General features: G+C 39.0%; 1 protein-coding gene across 1 annotated transcript; it reads left to right on the top strand.

Annotated features, from left to right (window-relative positions):
• The first annotated feature begins 569 nt into the window (after positions 1-569).
• On the top strand, positions 570-22,969 carry gnb1b (guanine nucleotide binding protein (G protein), beta polypeptide 1b). Its single transcript, XM_061727328.1, has 11 exons — positions 570-747; positions 8,793-8,902; positions 9,053-9,091; positions 9,177-9,283; positions 9,476-9,539; positions 17,146-17,308; positions 17,589-17,655; positions 17,763-17,964; positions 19,681-19,897; positions 20,946-21,061; positions 21,289-22,969. Exons 2-10 carry the CDS (start codon positions 8,846-8,848, stop codon positions 21,050-21,052), a joined length of 1,023 nt encoding a protein of 340 aa, XP_061583312.1. The 5' UTR covers positions 570-747; positions 8,793-8,845; the 3' UTR covers positions 21,053-21,061; positions 21,289-22,969.
• Positions 22,970-23,950: the final 981 nt, after the last annotated feature.

Raw genomic sequence — 23,950 nt, 5'->3', positions numbered from 1 at the left:
TATTTGTTTGAACTACTGAAAAATACTTGGAAAAAAAAGCTTTTCAAGAGTCAATCTGAGTATGTAAGAAAAAAATGAACACAATGTTCTCCAGGCATTTCTAGTACCTCTATGAAATACAAATACAAATATAGCAAACGAGAAGTGTGGATTTGTGAAATTTGCTCAGAAGTGACAACAGTTGCTCCTCCAGCTGACTGCAGCCCCAGCGAGCCGGCTGCTGCTGCTGCAGCGTGGGGTTTCCCGGCGCCGACTGCAGGGTCACCGCGCCCATCTCGTCGTTCATGGCCGCACGGCAGTCTAACCTCGCACAGGGACGGCGCTGAACCCGCCCGAGTGGCTGCAGCGGGGTCTCTCCTCCATGAAGAGTTGTGACTTTGAAAATTGGGTTGTTTTTTGGTTTTGACGGCGTCGTGTCTCACTAGTGGGTGTGATTTCCCCCCACCCTCTTCCTCCTCCTCCTCCGCCTCCTCCTCCTCCCCATCAAGCCGCGTTAAATCGACGCAGTAGGGTACGGCGTAGGGTACGCGGTACGTGCACGTCGCCGCGTACCCTACGCCGTATGCTCTGCGTCGGTGTAACGCGGGACCATAAATCAGCCTTCAAACCTGCTGCTCCCTCCTCGCAGAACGACGCTAGCTGCTGGGGCTAGTCGCTGAGCCCGTCGATGCGTGGATCGGAGAAATAACGCCGTCTTGTTTTCCAGTCAATGCCAAAAAACGCAAAAACGGGTGCGAATTAAATCAGGTAAGATCTTTACAAAAAGATTGCGCTGCTTTCAGCCTTTTTCCACCCCTCTCCTTGCATATATTGTAACCAATAATAACCCCAGCACCGATAAATGGTTGTGTTTGCAGGGGGTGGGGTAGCAGCAGCTACTAGTAGCTACTTTACAGCCAGCAGACACTAATAACCCCAGGTTTTTAAGAGTGTTTTAGTTATTATTTACATTATTATTGCTGCAAATCCTCCTAGACCGGTCAGCTTAACTTAATATCAATGTAAAAGCCCAGGATTACCGTGGAAGTAACCTTAATGTTGGCCAGTTTTTATTTTAATGGCCCAGTGGAGATGATTATTGGCCTTAAAAGACCAGGCTATAAACAACTGTTCTTTGTTAAGTCACTAGTTGCAGTGGCTTTTATAAAGGAGCATTGTAAAATAATAACATCAAGCCTCATCCTTGCATTATATTGCCTTTATTTGCAAATGTAACATGTAATGATGTTGCTGTGTCTTGATGACACACTGGGCTGGGCTGAGACGATAAAGAAATTAACAAGCAAATATTAGTAACTGGTGGTTGCTGAATATATGCATCTGGTATCATTTTTTTAGGTTTGCTGGTGCCTTATTTCTATATATATTTCTTTGTCTCTCATTCTCTATGTATGCATGCATGCATGTATGTGTGTGTGTGTATATATCTATATCTATATCTCTATCTATCTATATATATATATAATAATGTTTGTGTGTCAGAAGGTGCTGTTGTGGCAGTATTCAGTGTTAACACCCTGTTTTCATAAGCCAAATTTAGCTTATTTGTGCCGTCTTGCAACAGGGCGCCGGTGCAACGCCTAAACTCATGTTAGTGACGACGGGGATTTACAGATTTATGTCTTCATCAATCGATACTAATAGGTCGCTCACTTTTATGAAAAATCTCCAGCCTCTTGTTATTGCATTTGCCGTTTACTGAAGTGAATTCGTCGCCCGACCTTGCAGGGTTTTTTTTTTCCTCTCATTTTTTTCTCTCAGGTTCCCTACAGGATTAGACAAAAGTAAATATACGGATACGTCGTAATTAAATCCTGTTGCGTTTAATGAGATTGCTAGTGTGTGAGTAAGTGGATTTCTGCAGGCCGTACAGCAAGCCGGTTTCAAGGTTTACCCACTGATGGCCTAAATGCTAACCACATAGCACTGGGTGTAATTGCGGAAGAGCAGCAAGTCTTCCCTGAAGTGACTTTGGTTAGCGTTTCTTTGGATTAGATAATTTTACTGTTTTGGTCGGTATGTGAAAACATTTGGCGACTTTAGGGGCTGGATTCAGATTACTTACCCCTTAAGCACTGTGAAGACATACGTGGAATTGTTAGGATATTGATTGTGTACATTTCATATTTGCCCTGCCTGCAGGCCTTCACAGCTGAGCTAACTAGCAGACAGCAGTCTGCAAGATGGCGTTTAGCCGCATCAGATTTCCATCCGTGCAAGTCACATTATTACACGTAAAAATTCGATTAGACTTAATTAGATACTAACAGGCTATTCTTCATCAGTTTGCTGCACATTGTGAAAAATTGCAGAAATGTCCCTTTTGATATGGTCTCTATGAATGAACTGTATAACAAATTGGAAAGGCAAACCAACCAGACACGTAAAATGCAAAACATGTTATTTGAATGCAACAGTGTTGTAGGCAAATCAGACTGCTCATAGCTTCTAGGTCAACTGTCTGTACAGCCTTGGATAAGCTTGTGTAAAGCAGTTGGACATATAGTATATCTGTTTGTTTAATAGTGTTGATTTATGCTTCTAAATCTTGCATCCATCAAAAAGTAACTCACTTTATGTTTAAATTAGTGTAGGGTTTCATGTTAATTTCACATATTCATGGGTTTCAAAATAATGCAGGTTTGCTTATTAGTATTTCAATAGAGGTACTGTAGATTTTTCAGTATCTGGACATACTGGATAATTGGAAAAGAGGATCTGTATAAGGGTAGCAACTTCACTGGCAGCATAAAATCTAGGCACTTGTCTAGAGAAAGTGCCTGGATTTGTTGTATGTGCGTGAAAGAAGTAAGATTAGAATCATCCCTTTTATAATTCTGAAAACATATTTTTAATGCCTGGACAGGCTTTGCTATTATCTATGTTAGTGGACATGGATAGGATTACAGACTCATTGACTGAGGATTTTAGCTTTTAGGATTATGGTGTTGCTCAGTGATATTGCTGGTTATAGCTTTTTCTGTTATCCAGCTTAAGACCTGTGAAACATTGCATTATCATAGTTTAGCGGTACAGATAATCTGACTGGTCCTTTGTGAACAGATGTTTGTTTTCCTTTCTGCCACATTAATTTTTTCAAAATTTACAGGAAATGTACGAGATACCTTTTTTATAATTACACACACATACACAGCCCTTGAGGGACTTAAACATCTAGTGAGCTGCAACTTCAGGCTGTTTGCCACTGCTTATTGTTTATCATGCAGTCAGCTGACCCTGATCAGGCGCTTGGAAAGGAGAAGTGATGATGGGGAAGAACTCTTTAACTGTAAGCATCCACAGAGGTCAATAGGGTTTTTATTTCTGAATGAGTATTTAAAACTTTTATTTATTTCAAGATGCTTATAACCACAGGCTATGCTATATTAGTAATTATCATTGATGTTTGCAGAGTTGGATTTTTATTTTTTAGGGGGGGGATTTTGACACCTTTTTATAGGTGAGTATTCATTGGTGGGAGTGCCGGGTAAATTTTTCGGGGCCGGGCCTTTGCGGTATGTTTCCATGACCAGGAACAGCCCAGTAGTGTGGCCTTCAGGAACTTTTTATGGGGACAAAAAACGACCCTGTAGTAGGAGAGGGACGTTTTTCGGCCTGGAGGGGCTACCTGGTGGGTGGTCTCCGATGATTGGCAAACGCATTTTATTTCATGCGATTTTGGGGGGGAAAAGTATAAGTCCCATTAAGGGGACTTTTAAAAAAAAAAACAAAAAAAAAAAAACATTCAATTAACCATTTAGTAATTAATTTGTGGTGATAAAGCACTGTTAGGTTTAACTCATAATATTTATAAAAACATCAGTTTAGGTCTAGTTATTAATGGCAGGGTTGGATTTGCACATAGCAACAACTAAGAAGGTGTTTATCTGATATGTGTGGTTACACAGTCATAGAGCTATGAATCAAATAGTTTTTTGTAAAGCTTTCCAGATCTGGGAAATTATTTTGGGAATAAAAAATAACATTTGTTTAATTGTTTATGTTCTATTCCTAGAAAAAAATAATTAAATAAGCACATCATTTTTGGCATTTTGTGCATAAAAGACATAGCCACTATTATGTCTCCTTATTTGAACAGTTTGCTGCCTTGGTTTGATGTTTCAGCCATCTTCATCTTTGTTTTTGAGACACTTTGAGTTTGACTAAGATGCCACAAGAATTTAGATGCATGCTAGATGCAAGCTATGCAAAGAATCGCTTGCATTTTTGGTACCTTGCATGCCAGCGTCAATGAGAAACACATTTTGTAAGTACTTTATACCTCCGAGTTAACTCCCAAAGCTTTAGGAGCTTTGGGAGTTAAATATTTTTTCCTCCATCCCCATAGGCAGAAAACTACCAGGGAGCCATGTTAGCATCACTAGAAATATTTCTATCTATCTTATGCAATGTGAACCTTCCTTTTGTGTTTTTCAAATCTCTATAGAGGACCACAGTACTGGTACAGTTTATCATTATTTTCTTAAATAAATCTCAAATATTAAATCACTTATTTTCCTGCATCCCAATGTCTTAAAAACATTAGGAGGGCTGCATTTAATGAGTTTGTGTGTGTGTGTGTGTGTGTGTATGTATATATATATATATATATATATATATATATATATATATATATATATATATTATAGTAGACTATTGAAATTATTATTGACTGATTGGATCATGAATAGGGCAATAACGTAAACCATTTTATTTAACGATATACTTTGGCTTAGGATTGTTTAAGGCATATAGGAGCTAACCAGAAAATGTTTATTTTCCACCAAAAATGTGATTTATTTAACGTGTGTGATGAACAAACTTCTCTGCTCATAAGACTAATAAAAAATAAAGTTAAGAAATCAAGTTAAACCCCATTCGTGACCATCCTGTCATTGCCAACATGATTTGGCAGTGCTTCTCATAACAATAACTCTTTGATTCTGGAAAATTCAAAAACTACCGGAAGTGAAAGAGGACATGAAGTTAGTTGGTGTCAGAGAAGAGGATGCAGAAGACGGGGTTAGATGGAAGCAGATGATTCGCTGTGGTGACCCCTCAAGGGAAAAGTTGATGGGAAAAGACCAGAAAGCAGAGAAATAGAGCTTTGCACGCCTATACAACTATCTTTACAGCTCCTATACATCTATCATTACTGCGCTCCCAGGACTTCTGAAGTACAATCACAAACAACATTCACATCGTACATATATTTACAGTCTGTCGTCGCACATTTGTTATGTTAATTTTTCGCTGCCAGGGGCCAACCATCTAACTTCTGGGTTGTGTCTCATGTGGAACTAAGATTTGTTGGAATTCCACGGGTGGCCACTGTAGGGTGCTCCAAAAGAGAGACAATCTCCACTGACTTCCATGTTAAAATGTCCAACTTTAGAGCAGAAGTAAACATATTTACAGTCTGGTTCAACAAACCTGTTTTGGTCTCAATCTGTTGAATTCACGTCCATACATTTATTTCCAGTATGATTGATTGGCAGTTGATCAGCTAATGGCTAGCTAAGTTTCGCAGATCAGTTTCTGAGATAATTTGGTCTTTGTTTCGGAAAAGACACCAAGCATTGTTTTTTTCAATTACAATTTCCCCTGCTCTCTATCGCTCACAGCAGACTTTTGCGCACACACACACAAATGCACACGTTTGAGCACACTCCCACCAACAGACAGCACGTCAGAAAATATGTTGCATTAACCACCTTAAACGGATAAAAATCTGTGCGTTTGGAAAAAAAAGAAAATTTTTACACGGTAATATTGATTGTCATTAAAAGAAAGATGAACACCATTATTCCTCAAGGAAGTCTTATAAGTTGTGATCCACAGCATAAAAAAGACCTGTGGTGACGTCGCCAACTAATAATCGATTATTAAATTGATTGTTAACTAAATTTGCCATTGATCTTTGTTAACTACGTCTAATTTGTTGCAGCCCTAATCATTAGTCTAGTGTATAAATGTTATTGTAAATGGCTGCAATACTGGTTGGCATTGTAAACTATAGACAAAAATAGTTGCTAAGAGCACTGCAGAATAGTATTTTTGGGCAGCACTTCCAACACTATTTATACATATTGTTCAGCTGGTGATATTTATATGCACTGTTTATTAATTCAGTTGAAAGCTACAGTTTTTGGATCCTCTTTGCAGAACACATTAAAGTGTCCAACTCCAACTGGTCATATTAAAACAATAAGTTTGACCACAAAGATTCACCTAGGTATTGCAAGCGATATTATTGCCTGCATTTTTAAATGCATGTAATATTACAGTGAAATATTAGTCCACGGATTAGTAAGCAAGGTATGTGGGGAAAGATGCTCATTTGCAAACAATTAGAAGTTGCAAGTGATTCTGCAGTGCAACAGTGGGATTGTCTGAGGGGGGCCTGCAGTGGGGGAAATGGTGTCAGTATTGGGTATTATGCTTTTACTTGTTTGTGTTTTTAATCTTTATCTGACACAAATAAAGCACTATAAAAAAAAAATAGTACATAACTAATCCAAGTAGGTTTTCAATATCCCAAAGGACAAGCAGTACACCAGTAAACTCTGCAACAGAGAATTTTCTTCCTGTATTTCCCTGTTTTTTTTTGTTTTTTTTTCTTCCCCCTGTGCAGACACATGGACAATAAGAGATTATGTTTTCATATAGTGTGAAGTGGCACTTTTTGGTCTGTGTGAGAAAGGAACTGAACCAAGTTAAAAACACTACGTTTACAAGCTTATCAAGTGATGTTGGACCTGAACAAACAAATGTGTGAAAGCACCTTTAATTATTGTCATCAGTCTGGGGCTTGGTGTAACGTTTGTGAAGAGTTTTGCTGTAGAGACGCTGGCCCGTGACCGAAAACAGTGATGGTGACAAAGACAATGATCAAATCAATGGAATATTCAATAGAATAATCGATTACCAAAATATTAGATGGCTGCAGCGTTTTCTTTATTCAGTTGGTGTCAAGGTGAAGTGTCATCCCACTCCCAATAAGATACTAAATAAGAATTGTTTTCCATGACTCATTTATTATAAGATTAATGAGTCTAAGAGGATAACCTGTGTTTTAAAAAGGTCAACTTATCGGCAGATCTAAAAGATTATGTAGTCAGGGAGTTTTGTCTTTTTTTTTTTTTTTACAAAGTCCACTCACATAGATGTATTGACTGAAATACAACAGTTAAGACGTCTGGGAGGGCAAGGTTGGTTGAACTTAATCTTTCATTGCTGTTTATAGTTGCAGAAGCCCCTTTCACACAGAGATTCCGCAATATTGGTGTAAAGAAGTCCTGCCAATACGCCGCCTTTGTTGGTTCACACAGAACCATACAACGCCGGCATAACGCCGCTCCCGTCTGTAAATTCACACAGCATGCCGGCGTTCCGCAATCAGAGGCGTGACGACAGCGTCAGCGCTGGCCCCGGCTGGCCCCGGCTGGCCCCGGCATGCCGGCTGTGTCATTCACACAGACCCCGTTTCGGCTCTGTGACTACCTCCGCTGCCGGCTTATTGGTGGGGCCACTTGGCCCCCCCATTCCGCCTCCGTGACTTTCACACAGAACAGCGAGGCGGCTTAAAGGCGCAACGTTCCCGCCTCGAACTGGCTGTGTGAAAGGGGCAAGAGTTTATTGGGTGTGCTAATAAACTCTGGGTTACTTTCAAAGGTGCATTTGTCTAAAAGTTGATCAGACCAAGTGCGGTATTCATTAAGTTACTTTCTTATTATTTATTTCAAATGTTGATTCAACCTTTTTGAAATTCTTAGTAACATTTAATTTGTAGAAAATGTTGAGTTATGTGGATGCATGCTCATTCATAGTGAACAGTTTTCTGAGACTCATCTGGAATTATATTGTCCATTAATTAGTACTACAGAAATAGTCCACCATCTTCATCAGTCATATTTACATTACCGCAGAGGTTAATTAGCGGTGTGCTCCCAGATGTAGTTCTGGTGACACATTTAAATGATTAATTAAGTGGATCTGAGTACATGGTTATATTGCAGTCAGTGTAACTGGAGTCTGTAAGAGATGGGTGACCTTTTTTTAAATACGGTATATATGTGCTGTGTGCATGTGGGGAAAAAAAAAAAGTAATATACAGATTTTTTTTCAATATACATTATACAATGTACACATAGACTTTTTCAGTGTATGGCTCTCCAAGCCAATTATAATTTCTTCTTGTGTTCTTTTTAAATTGGTAATCTGTGTAAAGGAAATCAATGTTTTGTGCAGAAATGATGATAATGAAGTTATATTACTAGCTTAATGTATTAATTTGCTTTATTAGATCATATAGGATATTTTATCGATTTCTTTCTTATATCAGAGATAATTCTTGTACAATGTTTCAAATTTAAAATCTTACTTTATTAGATGAACTTTGAGGGGGCCTTGTGGCTCTGTATTAATTTAAGTGGCTTATTGATCACTTAATGAAAACTATAGGTATCCCAGGGATTGAGGTCAACAGGATAATGACTGCTTTTCAATTCGCTGGAAAGTTGTGCCTTAACAGGATTTATTATTATTATACTCGGGAAATGCACAATAATTCTTAGTACTGGAATGTATGTGTGCAAATGGCAATCAAAATCTATTCTATACCTAGTATTTATCATTATTAAGCTTGAAACATTAGCATGTCACTGGTGGTTGTGTCTGAGCTCATTCCAGAGGCACTTTTAACATAACATTGATTTTGAAATGAAGATTTGTGTGACGGAGAATCTCACTATTATTCGTTTACTTAAATATTTAATTATGCTTCATTTTAGATCAACAAGTGTCCTGGTTGCTGGAGTAAGGTATTAAAAAAACGCACTTTAAAATGAGTGAACTGGACCAGTTACGCCAAGAGGCGGAGCAGCTCAAGAATCAGATCAGAGTAAGTAACAAAATGTGATGTAATGTGAGTGTGTGTTTTTTTTTTTTTTTTTTCCCCGGATGCAATTGACTATCATAAGGAATGTACAAGGAAAATTTGACGTGACTTGGAGAAATTAAGCACTAAAGACTTGACTTCTCTTTTTCTCAGGATGCTAGGAAAGCATGTGCAGATGCCACACTATCACAGGTATTTTTTACATGTCGGTCTTTTGTTTTGAGTTAGAACCATATACTGTTGTCTGACATTAATCTGAGTATGTAATGTTTTGCAGATCACAGCTAATATTGACCCAGTTGGTCGAATCCAAATGCGTACAAGACGAACGCTGCGGGGTCATTTGGCTAAAATCTATGCCATGCACTGGGGAACAGATTCCAGGTATACTGACCATCATAAAATATTAATCCTGGTGTATAGGTTGATGTTATTGTTTTTTTTGGCAAAGTGCAAAATCTTGCTCAATGTCCAAATGTTAAACCTATATTTTATTGGTGGCATTTTTATGTTGTCCTATTGAAACTTAATCTTGCGTGAGAACTCTTGTTCATATTGTTGCTCTTTTTTTCCTAGGCTCTTGGTCAGTGCCTCTCAAGATGGCAAACTCATTATTTGGGATAGTTATACCACAAACAAGGTAAGTCATGTTACGTATTCATTCAAAGAAACTGCCCTTTACAGAAAATTGATGTAAAAAATACTTTTGAATGTTTTGTTTATATTGGTTTGTGATATAAAGATTTGTATAGAATTTATCAGGTAGTTATAAAGTTTTTTACTGCATTAATTTGCAATATCTTCAAGAGGGCCGTTGATCATCATCAAATAAACATATTTAGCTCACTTAGTTGTCTCAAGGAAAGTTCTGGGGTTTTTTTTTTTGCTACTCCATCAGAAAGTTTAAAACATGAACCCGATGTTTACAGGAAATCAACTGAAACTAACTGAGCTGACCTGCTGTCGACTAGCCTGAATTCAAACTTTTCTCCTGGTCTGCTTGTATTTAAAATGGTTGCAGGCTCAAGCACAATTCAAATTTATCAAGGGACTTCTCATAATGTGACTGTTTTGCATCTTTGGCTCCATCAGATTACTTGTTGGGGCTGAATCCCATTACCACCACCCCAGTGTGGTGCAGTGTTGGGCAAGTTACATCCAAAATATAATACATTATATATTACTAGTTACTGTCATTTGAAAGTAATTAGTTACATTACAATATTACTATATCTGAATTGTAATGCGTTACACTACTTGTGTATTACTTTTGAGTTACTTTCAACAAAATAGCAAAAAAAAATAAATCTTGTCCCACTGGCAGATTTTTCTACTTATTTCAAGTGAAAATTTACTTGAAACAGGTGAAAATTGTCAAATAAGTTATTTTTCTGGTGATGACTCTAAATGTTGAAATAGCAGTAAAACCACATTCATTGATGAAATGACATAAGGGATGGAAAGGAGGGATGGCAGTTTTACAGGGGGGATGATTTGGACCGTTTTTATTTCAGGGGGGATGATTTGGACCGTTTTTATTTCAGGGATGATTTGGACTGTTTTTATTTCAGGGGGGATGATTTGGACCGTTTTTATTTCAGGGGGGGGGGGTGATTTGGACCGTTTTAATTTCAGGGGGGGTGCCATCACATCACCCCTCATCCCCCCTCAACTCGAATTGAGTTGTTTAGCGTGACGTCATTTCTAGGCTGACGTCCGACCCGGTTTACAGGCATAGCAGGCACCGTTGTAAACAACATGTTTGAACCCGTGAATCTCTTTACTATAACCTCCTTTTTCAGAAAGGAACCATTGAGGGTTAAAAAGGGTCTTAACGCTTTCAACTCGAATAGAGTTATTACAGTAATACAGAGTTAATACAGTTCCATTGCTTTATTTTTTATTGCACTGTCCATACTGGTTGCGAGCGGCGCAGCGCGACGCAGCGCCTTTTTGAGCTGGATTTCTGTCGGGCGCCCTGTTTCTATTTTCTTCCTGTCGCTGGCGTTGAAAGCTCTGTAGGAAACAGTCATTTCAATACAAGAACCTCAATAAAGTAGCAGCTGCTAGAGGGAGATCGCCAGGGAGAACGGTTTTGATAAGATAATAAGATATAATAATAAGAATCTTATTAGGGCTTAATTTGTGTCAGATTCTGCTGGAACAAGATCCGGCACCTCCTTTTACCCACATTCCCTTGGTGTTTGTTTCTCATTGAAGTTCATAGATCGCCTGATTGTCTATTTCGGATGCATCATGCTGCGCTCTCTCCCCGATCACCTGCGCTGCGCGTCCCCGTCACAGTCTCCATCACCAGCGGTTTCCCAAATAAAACTCAGCCTGGATCATTTCTCGTGTCCTCTGCTTTTTCCCCACATCCCAGTAATGATCTGACATGCTGATATGTTTGCTGCATTTAACACCACGAACACGCCGCTCATTCCACGCTGTTCGCTGTTTGATTGCGTCACCACACGCAGTTATTAATTGTTCGTTTTTTTCCCCACTTACAGGACCTTTTCTCTCCCTCCCGATGTTCCGGGACCTTATAATAATAATAATAAGATAGTATTTCTTTCTGCCACTTATTGAGGTTTTTGTAGTGAAATGAGGAGGAATCATAGAGATAACTTCTCATTTCAACTAACTGGATCAGCCGTTCCTCATCCATGACTGTTTCCTAGTGTTTTCAACCGGCTTTCAACGCGAGTGACAGGAAGAAAATAGAAGAACATTTAAATATCACAATATCAAGCTTGTTTTCTGTTTAGAAAGTACAAACGTAGGAAGATTACAAGTAAGCACCCATCAAGAGCCCTAACGCTGAGACCATGGTAGATTTAAGTTACACGCGGACACGCCGCACTGTTGACTTTTCCCTGCCGGCTCTGCTCACTGAACAGTCCCCACACAAACAGTGTCCAGCGGCGCTACGTTCTGCCGCGCCGCGTTCCCAACGCTTTTTTCTGTTGTCGGGATGTCTCGCGGACGCGGTGTTGGTGAATTCTTTAAAAAACAACAGCTAAACGGGTTAAAATGCGTTGTAACGCGCGTTACTTAGATTGTAACGAGTAAAATATTAACGAAAATTTATTAGTAATGCGTTATATTACTGCGTTACAGCAAATAGTAATACATTACTGTAATTGCGTTACTTTTGTAACGCGTTACCCCCAACACTGGTGTGGTGTTTTAAATTTGGATTGGTTCTCCCAATGTAATGATTGAAAATTATTGAGACTAAGATTCTGCAAACACTGAGTTAATCAGGAGAAAATCCCAGCATACACAGTCTCTACACTCTCTACGCTGCTCCCTCCTGTATGAGTGCTTGAAGGCTTCCTGTCCTGTAGCTCTGTAATATGCTCTCAGGGCCTGGATTATGATGGCTATGGCAGTTATAATACACACACTGCCCCATCTGGACAGTGGATCTATGACAATTGGTGTATGTGATAGTGTCTAAATCGATTCTCCTATTAATTCCTAAAAATCGATTTTTATTTTTTTTATTTATTTATTTTTTCTTTCATAACATTTTCACCCGGTGAACTTTAATCCCAGTAGTCACGTAATTTCATTCACACATGCGCATGGTGTGAATAAGCCAGGGACACGGCGCGCTTTTCTGCCCCTTCCCGCCCCCGCTGCCCTCACAAAACAAATATGTCGTCGCGGCCGCCTGAGAAATCAGCGCAGAAGCTACAGAACTACCGGATTATTCCCAGGTACAGGGCAGAGCAGCTTCCCCAGGAATGTTAATGCTGGAATATACTAGCTGTTTGAGCCTGCGTTCGCATCCGTTCGCACAACCAGCTGCGTTGTAAACGGACCTCACTCGCCCTCCACGCGAGGAGAGTGCCTCGTACTGTAATACAAAATTACGATTCCACCTACTACAGATGTTAAAGCCGTTAAAGTACATGATCGCCAGCCTCTTTGTGTTGTAACGTTTGTTTTTCCCTATGTAAGTGTTCTTCTTAAATTTGCATAAAATGCTAAAAACCAAATTCTCAAAAATTAAAAACCGAAAAACAAAGAAAATGGAAAAAATAAAAACGTAATGTGGGAAAAGATTCAAACGATTTCATAGGGCCCTACCTCTGTTCTGCCCTGGATCTGTTTAATAATTCTGCCCCACACAATGTTTCTGAAAGCAATTATATCACAATACTGGGAGCCATCATTAGTTGCCAATACTTGTTTTTGAATCTCAATATAATACTAGTATTAATATGTTGCATAACTACAGACATATAATTCAGGCAACAGCTCAAAGTACATTTTTAATAACACTAACCCAAATCAACATCGGATCGTATCAGATCCTGATAATCGAATTGATTATTGATATTTGAATCGATAACCAGCCCTAGACATAATGGTACATTGTTTTAATCAAAATCAAAATTGTTGACTCTTTCAGATTTTATTTTCCTTTTAGGCACTGCAACGACCAGGTGATAAAAGAAGGGTCATTTTATGCTAGACATACAGAATAGTTACAACTCGCGAGCGAGCGTCAGCGTCAAAAACTATTCCATTGCTTTATTTTCTATTGGACTGTCCAAACTGGCTGCGAGCGACGCAGCGCGACGCGGCATGCCGTTTTGAGCTGGACTTTGGTCGGACGCCCTGTTTCTATTTTATTCCTGTCGCTCGCGTTGAAAGCCGGTTGAAAGCGCTGTAGGAAACAGTCATTTCAATACAAGAACCTCAATAAAGTGGCAGCTGGCGGGAGGGAGATCGCCAGGGAGTTGGAAGGTTCTGATAAGATAATAAGATATAATAATAAGATAATAATAGGATAATATTTCTTTCTGCCACTTTATTGAGGTTTTTGTAGTGAAATGAGGAGGTATCATAGAGATTCCTACAGCGCTTTCAACCGGCTTCCAATGCGAGCGGCAGGAAGAAAATAGAAGAACATTTAAATATCACAATATCAAGCTTGTTTTCTGTTTAGAAAGTACAACCGTAGGAAGATTACAAGTACTCAGCCATCTTTTACTTGTCTCTTTACTCTTTTAGGAGTTTCTTTTAGGAGTGCACGGGCGGGTAGTGCGGTTAAGGCTGATTTATGGTTCCGCGTAAAAAAGACGGTGTAGCCTACGGCGTAGGTTACGCAACAACGCGCACAGTTCGGTGCGTCGCCGCGTACCCTACTCCGTAGGGTCTGCGTTGGTGTAACGCGGAACCATAAATCAGCCTCTTAAAAAGCGAGTTTCAGCTGTCAATCAAAAGAACGTGGGGGCCCATAACGCTTTCAGCGTGGACAGAGAGCGTCCTATGCCACGCAGTGCGACGCGATAGTCGGACGCTCGCATGCAGTTAGGACAGGCTGTAAAGATGTAGAACATGGAGGAGATGATGTATGCGCTGCTGGGTCTGTGACTTGTGTTCGATATCAAGTTTAAAAAATGGGAGTGAAAGAAGCTTCAAGCGGCAACGCTTTTTTTTTTTTTTTTGACGAGTGGCTAATAAGTGACAGAGCGCCTAGTAGATCTGATCGTTCCGTATCGCCCGTCTAGATCCCTTGTTAATTCTCTCCTCAGCCACCAGGTTTATGAACATCTGCACCTCAGAGTTGGATGAAACAGACGTTTGCGCTGCCATTGCCTGTTGAATAAAATCGCTGCGAGTTGCTCTCGCGCTGACTCCCGCATCCTGATTCAAACGTCTGACAGCCCCGCCCCCCGACCAATTGGTGGCGTGTATTGTGATGATGTCAGATCCAGGGCCGACTCAGCACGCTAACCCTGCGTTCACACTGAAAGCGTCACGGGCGTCATAGGCGTCTGGCTGCCATTCATTGTCTATGAAAAACGGGCGTCGGGGGGCGGCGAGACCGGCGGGAGCGGCACGTCAATTTAAAAGTTGAAAAATCTGAACTTTATGCAAATGAGCAGCGGCGATGCCGAGGCGTCGTCCAATCACACACCGGGATTCCCGAAGCGAGAACTCTCAGCAGATTGTACTTTCATGTAGACACAAACGTACACTCATTCACATGCGTACAGGAGCAGAGCTGTGCACTTACAAACTTATTTTTATCAGGAATTAATATATTTCATCCAGCAAAATGACATTTTTGCTGGTTTGACTGCCGTTTTACCTGAACTGATCACGTGAAACACGTATCTGATGGGTGAGGAGCTGGATGGTCCCAACGATTTTATTTGCTACATTGATCCAACGAAAAATAATTAAAACCCGTGCTTATTAATCACAAAACACAGGTTAAACATCATGACCAAATCCGCTCCGACCCGGTGTGTCAGTGATCAGCGCAGACAGACTGCAGCTTCGCCTGAATTATGGTTCCGCGTAAAATGTGACGCGGAACCATAAATCAGCCACGGGGAGCAAGTGCTCGCGGTTGATGTTGATCCAGGACCAAACTTGCTAAGGAGCATCAAACTCACTCTAATCTACGCGGAAATAACGCTAAAATATAAAGAAGGCGTCCCAAAGTGTGATCTATGGTGAAATAGGAAAATTAAGAGGGTTAGAACCTTGGCAGAATAGATATAGAAAAAGTATCTACTCGGCACGCCTCCACCCACCTCCACCCGTAGTTTAAAAGTGCAAAACGGGGGCGTGGCGAGTAGAGTCGCGCTGAGTAGGTACTAGTGTAAAAGCGCCATATATGACTAGCCTTGGTGGGATTTGGTAGTTTGAGCTTTGGTTGGTCTGCTGTCAAGGACAGTTTTATTTTAAAACCACACCAATTATACCGTAACTGTATTTGGGGGGGGGGGGGGGCGATTAAAAATACGTTTTTTAAACATTTAAATTTTAGCAATTCATCTGTTTATTAATTAATCTTCACTCAAGAACCGGTGTGTGTAGAGACTTCATTATGTTTAGTGACAATCATTCCTCTTTAAGTTTTGAGCTCTCTCCTAGTTGCTGCAGCTGAGGTAATTTTTCGAATGTCATGATGCTGTTGCCACCATGTTTCCCTTCTTCATCAGACACACCAAAGACAAATAACATCAATAGGACACAAGTGGATATAATTAGGAGTGCCAAAAAGTGAAGTGACGCTACAGTAGAGGCTGGGGTTACGTTATGCATCCATTAGACCAAGGGTCGGCAGCGGCTCCGGAGCCGCATGCGGCTCTTTCATCCTTATACTGCGGCTCCGAGTGGCTTCGGAAAATAAATTACAAAAAAAAAACTAAGTATTTAATTGAAGTGTATTTTATTTGTGTTAGTTCTTCAATATTTTAGTTCTAAATTGGAAGATCGTGTGATCTTGACATATTAGAATAAATATATTTTACTGTTTTTCGACGCTCAAAATAAACGTCATACTCGCCCTTATACCTGCCAAAACGCCATCCATTCGTCGCGACTTTCAACCCCAGCAAGGCCAAGTATGGAGAAATGTAAGAAAAGAAAAATATCTGAAGAAAATCGAACATTCAATGATGCCTGGGCAGATTAATTTGCATTTACCTCTGATGAGAGTGGCCTACCAGTATGCCTAATTTGTGGAGGAAAAACTGTCTAACAATAAACGGTCAAATGTTGCAAGACATTTCAACAATACACACAGAGCCTTTGCTGAAAAATATCCAGAGGGAGAAGAGAGAAAAAAAGCTGTTTCGGAACTGATGCGGAAGGCTGATCTGACGAAAAAATCACTTCAAGAAGTGGGTGAAGTTGCGGCTCAATATTGATCCATATTTAAGGCGCACCGGATTATAAGGCGTCATTATGGTCAGCTTTTGAAAAAAATTGAAGGCTTTTAGGTGCGCCTTATAGTGCGGAAAATACGGTATCTCAAAGTTCCCGTATAGCCAAGTGTGAACTCCTTATATTCTCTCTGGAATATCCTAAGGTTTCTTTTTTCCAGACAAAGTTCCGACTTCTTACCTTCCGTTCTAACAGTTTCGGCGGTTCTCCCTCCTTCCTCAGAGTGTCACGTGATTGGAAGTGACAACGTCCTTATCAGCTGTTTTTACTATGAGGGCGTGGTCAGGTTTGACAGGTCGGCCACGCCCCCCGCTGTCAATCAGAACTTTTGTCTGGAAAAAGAAACCTTAGGATATCTATCTGAAGACATAATGAACACAATACAACTTCTCTCTGGAATGTTTGTTTTCTTGGGTGGGATGACTTCATGTGAGATGCTGTCCAAACACTAAATCTTACCCACCAGCAACTCACCAGTCACAAGTAAAACGGCCTGAGTAAATGAATGTACTATGTTTGTTTTTGGTTACTGTATTTTGTAGGTTCATGCCATTCCACTTCGATCTTCCTGGGTCATGACTTGTGCATATGCACCATCAGGAAACTATGTGGCCTGTGGTGGCTTAGACAACATCTGCTCCATTTACAACCTGAAAACACGTGAGGGGAATGTACGTGTGAGCCGTGAGCTCGCTGGACATACAGGTATGGGATGTTCTTTTTTTTTTTATCCCTCTGTTAAAATATATTTACTATCCTTAAAAAACTGAAAGTCTTAACAAATGTTAGTTTTCAAATTTTTACAAAATGTAAAATGTTGGTCAAGGTCCAAAAATTGGGCAATACCCAATTGCCCTTGACTTCGACCTAGTTTGCACACTTATACAGTCATATAAATATTTTTCAGATATACCTTATGTGTAAATATATCTCCAATGCTGATTTGTGAATTACCGAACTTCTTTCCTGATTCTCTAAATATCAGGGTATTTGTCCTGTTGTCGCTTTCTTGATGACAACCAGATTGTTACAAGCTCTGGAGATACCACTTGGTGAGTTAAAAGAATACCTACACTAAATTACTATTGTTTCAGCATTGTTCTGCAGCTAGAAAGTTGGAAGAAATGTGTAACAATGATTTATATATTTTACTTTACAGTGCACTTTGGGACATTGAGACAGGTCAGCAGACGACCACATTTGCTGGACACACCGGTGATGTCATGAGCCTGTCACTGGCCCCTGACGCACGGTTATTCGTCTCTGGTGCTTGTGATGCCTCTGCTAAACTCTGGGACATTCGAGAGGGCATGTGCAGACAGACATTTACTGGTCATGAGTCTGACATTAACGCCATCTGTGTAAGTTATCCACAAAAAAAGCAAACTTCAAGATTATATAGATTGCCTTTATTGCAAGTTGACACAAGTCAAGTTCTGAATGAAATTTCTGATGTAATTTGTACAATGCCCCCCTTTACTGTTTTGTAGCAGTTTGTAAACTGCATTTCTTCTCTTCCAAGTTGTCCTTTTTTATATTAGTCACAAAGCTTTATGCTACCATACAAATGTAAATTAGGACACACAACTACATTCAATAACCATTGAGGATGGTTTTACTGAATGAGAGGTCAAACTTACCCATCTTGACAGTTCACCCTAGAGTTCTCTTAACTGAATTAAAAAAAATACAACTCTCAATTGTATTTGTAAACTAAATTTCCCTTGTCTATAGTTGGACCATGGGCAACGTATCCTTATTTTTAGGCATATGTTCGTCCCATGTCATTTGTTTAACTGTCAAGTTTGCAAACCATCAAAACTGTGGAAAATGTTGGGGAAAAGAATCAACAGAAGTCAGATTCTCTAGTTGAGCTATAAGAAAACAGAGAAAGCACTGATAGGATATTATTAGCTCATTCCTATTTTTAGTTAATTTGGCTGCATAGCATGATAATTGGATCTTAAAGGCAAAATTCAAAAGCAAAATAATTTTCACCTCCTAGGTACTGTCAGTACATTTACATGCACAGTTTAGCCAAACTACAGGAATAGCTCAAGTAAGCTGTTTGATTTGAATCATGTCTTTGTCCCACTGTACATGTACATGCATGCTCAATTCAATTTTATTTACATAGCGTCTAATACAACAAAGGTTGTCTTTAGACGCTTTCCAGAGACCCATACCCAGAACATGACCCCGAGCAATTATTACATAAACAATGGCAGGTAAAAACTCCCCTAGTGGGAGAAAAACCGTAAGCCAATGTTAAGGAAATAGATATACCGATCAAACTACGTCTCACTCAGCCATGATGGTTGACGGTGGTGGCTGCTTTTAACTTGTTAGCATTGTGCTCTTCCACTTTACTTATTACACAACCAACTACTAAATCTTTAGTTTCGCTGGTGGAAGCAAATTGGAAAAATGGCTAACGTTGAATTGGAAAGGATTACAGCTCTGTGCATTTTACACATTCTGTGTACGTTTTCTTTTCTCTGTATTAGTCTGTATCGGCTTCTTTGGCCCTCCGGGTCAAAGCCCAGGGCAGGTAACTGGAGCATGCACAGAGCATGTAGTTTATTTCCAGTCAAATTCTTTCATACAATGAAAAGCTCCACTTCAGCTACATAATCTGAGTGTGTTAATCCAACTTTCAGAAGTACGGTCTACTTTGATTTCAGGTGGACTTTAAAACTATGCAGCTATTTTTATTTTATTTTATTGTATTGTATTTCTGACATCATGAAAGAACAGTAAATGAGGAGAACTAGTTTAATTGGAGTTGCTGCTGTGATGTAATGATACCCTAAAAATGCTGAACTTCTCACTTTAATGGATATTAATAGACCAATGCCCTCAACCACACAGGGATGTGCTTGACAGCTCCAGAGTTTCAGTAACTCCAGGCATCTAAATGAGTGTTTTAAAGCACAGAATATTCTAATGTTCATATTATTTCCACTTTAAAAAGTATTGGGATATGTTTTCAAACAATTATTTTTAAACATGTTGTTGTGCTATACTTCCATTGTGGATTAGTATATGTTTATATTTTTTTCCCTCTGTCTTTACAGTTCTTCCCTAATGGCAATGCCTTTGCCACGGGCTCTGATGATGCCACCTGCAGGCTGTTTGATCTGCGTGCTGATCAGGAATTAATGATCTACTCTCATGACAATATCATATGTGGCATCACATCTGTTGCATTCTCAAAAAGCGGCCGCTTACTCTTGGCAGGATATGATGACTTCAACTGTAATGTGTGGGATACGCTAAAAGCTGACCGTGCTGGTACGTAATTAATCTTGGTCTTAAACAGCAGATTTTAGATACTCTAACAAAATAGTTAGTACCCCAGTTAAAAAATACTGACTGAACTTTACTCTTAGCTTGATTCTATCAGTGTTTCCTCCTGGATTTTTTTCAGCAGTGGGGGCCGGCTCTCCGGGGAGTCGTTGCACTCAACTCCAGATTTTACTGTTACAAACTCTTTATTGAATAGCCAGTTGGAAATGTCATTTTCAAGGCTGAATGTAAAACGAAATAAATAAAACTATTAAATTAAATTTAAAAAATAAATAATAAGTCATTTATGGAGAACCAGTGGCAAAGTTTGCACCCAGGCTCAGAACATTGGATTTTTCTGGGTTTTTTGTAGAACAGCTCTAAGCCTCTGTTGTATGGGACATCTTTAATGCTCAGCGGCATACAGGCTCCAAGGTGACCCACCTCCCCCTCCCGCTGCCCGTTTGTCAAGTCAGTCTTCACCTACAAATATAAGACAATAATGAGATTGTTTCTCTCAATTTCCTACACCCTATTAATTTTAAATTTGTTTCTAGTTTGTGATATATTATTAAATGTCTTACCTTATTCATTACAGGGCCCAATTAACTTAAGCTACCGATATGTTCCGTAACGTTAGCTGACCATCAATATTTTAAGAATCTATTTAACTAAAATCTTTTCTGAGTTATCTTAAGCTAATAAGTACTTCGCTGCCCCTATTTACCAAGAGGACACCTGTTGCCTGACTGCGCTCTCACGAGTAATTAACATGGTATTACACCCCCCCCCCCCGCCCACAAAAAAATACATACAGAGTAAGATAGTTGTCTGTAGCTCACGTTAGCATTTGTGAGTACCCGACCCAGTGCAAGACTCTTCTGTGAAGGCATGCAACAGTTGTGTATTTGCCACAATTTAGAAAAAAAATAATAATACAAATAAATCCTAAGATTTAGGAATCTCGGCCCGCCACTACTACATGAATGTAGAGAGGAAACACTGTCCATGTTCTTGTTCTTTGGACTAAAGTTCAGCTGTGTTTCTTTTCCAGGTGTGTTGGCTGGACATGACAACCGCGTTAGCTGCCTGGGAGTTACTGATGACGGCATGGCAGTTGCAACGGGATCCTGGGACAGTTTTCTGAAGATCTGGAATTGAAGCCTGAAGGTTTGTTTTGATTTTTTTTCCTTGTATTTTGCAAGCTCCCAAAAATTCTAATGACTTAATTTGTTCTGCAGATGTGTGTGCAATGAACGTAAGCTGCCTCCCTATTATTAACTTTCTGTTCTAACTTAATTTGTTATATTTTTATATAATACCGAACAGAAAGTTGGATTAGGTTAATTGGAGATCATATTAATTTATAAATTTAACATTTTGTCTTTGCTTCACAGATGTTCTTTTAACTCCAAAGTTGACTGGAAGACAATTACAACTTGAGAATGTTCACAGCATCTTCTTCAACACTGTTTAAACTGACTTGGACACCACAAAAACGAAGGGAAATCAATGCCTTTCCTACACAAAGAAGAGCACAATTGTCTATCACCTAGTTAAGAAAGGATCTCCTGTGGTATCAAATCAGAAACTTGTGCATTCCTTCTTGGACCATTTTATGTTACCTTGAAAGAGAAAACAACACTATCATCCCATGCAAATGTATGCGTCTTGAAAGCAAATGTTGGAGTGTAATTGTACAAATTATTTAACTTTTTTTTCTCTTTTTTTTTTAAGATTTCTATTCTGATGGTTTGTTATTCTTGATGGCTTTCTTTTTTGTCATACTTTAGTGGTTTTAGATATGTTTGAATTACAGCTTGTCTTTCTAATCCAAGAAAATCGTGTAAGACAGATAAGAAAACAAAGTTGGATCATATTACATGAGCAGCTTTCAACATGTCAATAATGTATTTATATTCTAGCTGGTCTTTTTTCTTTTCATCACAGCTTTTTGCACATGAAGCTTTGCCTCTAAAACTAATACTATGTTAACTAACCAAGCACATGCTATAAGTTATGAATGCTCATTCCAATACAAAAGGAGTCGTTATAAGTAAATTATCCAGTTAAGCCCCTTGAATCTCATTCATGCCTTTTGACTATTAGTTGGAAATGGTTCGGTAGTGGCGTCGGTGCGATGAAAATTGAGGCATGATTTGATTTCACTATAAAGGAGGGGGTTTGTGTTCCGTATCCACTTCGAGTGAAACACCTCACCTGAATAAGTAGACACTTCCTTTGCTTGGGACTGCAGTTGCAACTCTGTGAATGAAATGTACAAATCAATGTCTGAAAATAATGGTCTGTTTTAAGTTGACATTTAATTTTGTCTGCCATGAGTTAATTTAGATGTGCATGCTGTAGACTTGCTTTCAATGGTGCAAAAAATCCTAGATTTTCTTTTACCAAAAAAAGGAGAGTAACTTATTGATTGAACTTAACAGAGGCCAATTTTTTTTTGCTCAGACTCTGCATACATCATATACTAATACTGGTAATGCTATGCACCAGAGTGAGCAAGAATGGCTAAGGACTTAATATTGACAGCATACTTAGTGTAAATTATGCTTACCGGTTCTATTGATGCCAATTTTTGTAATAATCATACGAATCATTGTGAGAATTCTATCCTTGAGAAGTTCTTTTCTCTCCTTAAACTCTTCACTCTCCATAGAACAAAAATGTGCTCACATATTGTGCATACTAAAACTTTTGTACATTTTTATTTCTTGGTCTTAAATTGAAAATCAGAGCATCTGAATGACAACTTTTCACTGTATACAGAAGCACTTTTGTTAAGGTTGTGACATATTTTCACTTTTCTTTTTGTTTCTGCAATGATGTACAATAAATGTGATGTATTCGTGCGTGGCCACAAGTGAAAATGCAATTCAACTGAGATGGATTTCCTTTTCTCTTTCCATTAATATTATAGAGCTCTGCACCCTTATGTACCTTTTCACTTTTTGTATTTCATTTCAGTCTGTTGGTGTTCCACGGTGAGCTGGATGCAAGATAGATACTGTACTAAATTGTACTGTTCTTGATTGAAAAATGTAATAAAAAGCTGTTTGAGATCTCTTAGTTATTGTGAATCTAATGACTTTACTGAATGTATTTTATATATTTATTTAGCATGTGTGTATTGTAGTCTACTTCTATCCTCTTTTGTGTTCCTTACTTAGACGAATACTTGGAAAAGCAGCATACACAATGCATATTTTGGGACTTAATTGGTTTTGGTCACTCAGACTTTAGAATGTAAGTCTTTTAAGTCATCCAATTATAATACATTTAGTATTGACTTTTTTAACTCGAAAACCTGCAAGAAAAACTCTTTCCCTTTTTATTTAAATGGAAATGAGCTCAGACTGAAATGCCACTGCAAGGTTTAAAATTCTTCATTGGACAGGTAAGTTTATTTTATTTGTAATACAATAAAACTGCCAGTTGCTTGCTTTTGCAAAGAAAATGTGTCGCGAAACCCTGGTTTACAAAGATTTTGAATGTGCGTTTTAACAAATGACGCTGTGTTGTCGAATTTGAAGAGATATTTTTATATTGGATAAATACAGGTTAAAAAGTTATTTGGGGTATAGCTTTGTTGATCGTAGTCTGACAGGTGTATGTGTGTGTCATGTGACACATCTGTTTAAGACACAATGATCAAGAAAGCCATAAATATATATACAGTGGGGCAAAAAAGTATTTAGTCAGCCACCAATTGTCCCAAGTTCTCCAACTTAAAAAGATGAAAGGCCTGTAATTTTCATCAAAGGTACACTTCAACTATGAGAGACAGAATGGGTGGAAAGAATCCAGGAAATCACATTGTAGGATTTTTACTGAATGAATTGGTAAATTCCTGGGTAAAATAAGTATTTAGTCACCTACAAACAGCAAGATTTCTGGCTTTCACAGACCTGTAACTTCTTTAAGAGGCTCCTCTGTTCTCCACTTGTTACCTGTATTAATGGCACCTGTTTTACCTCGTTATCAGTATAAAAGACACCTGTCCACAACATCAAACAGTCACACTCCAAACTCCACTATGGC

Source organism: Cololabis saira, chromosome 8 (assembly GCF_033807715.1).
Source record: "Cololabis saira isolate AMF1-May2022 chromosome 8, fColSai1.1, whole genome shotgun sequence".
In the NCBI taxonomy this organism is placed as follows: Eukaryota; Metazoa; Chordata; class Actinopteri; order Beloniformes; family Belonidae; genus Cololabis; species Cololabis saira.
The sequence above is the reverse complement of the archived record's forward strand: the minus strand, read 5'-3'. Positions and strand labels throughout refer to the sequence as shown.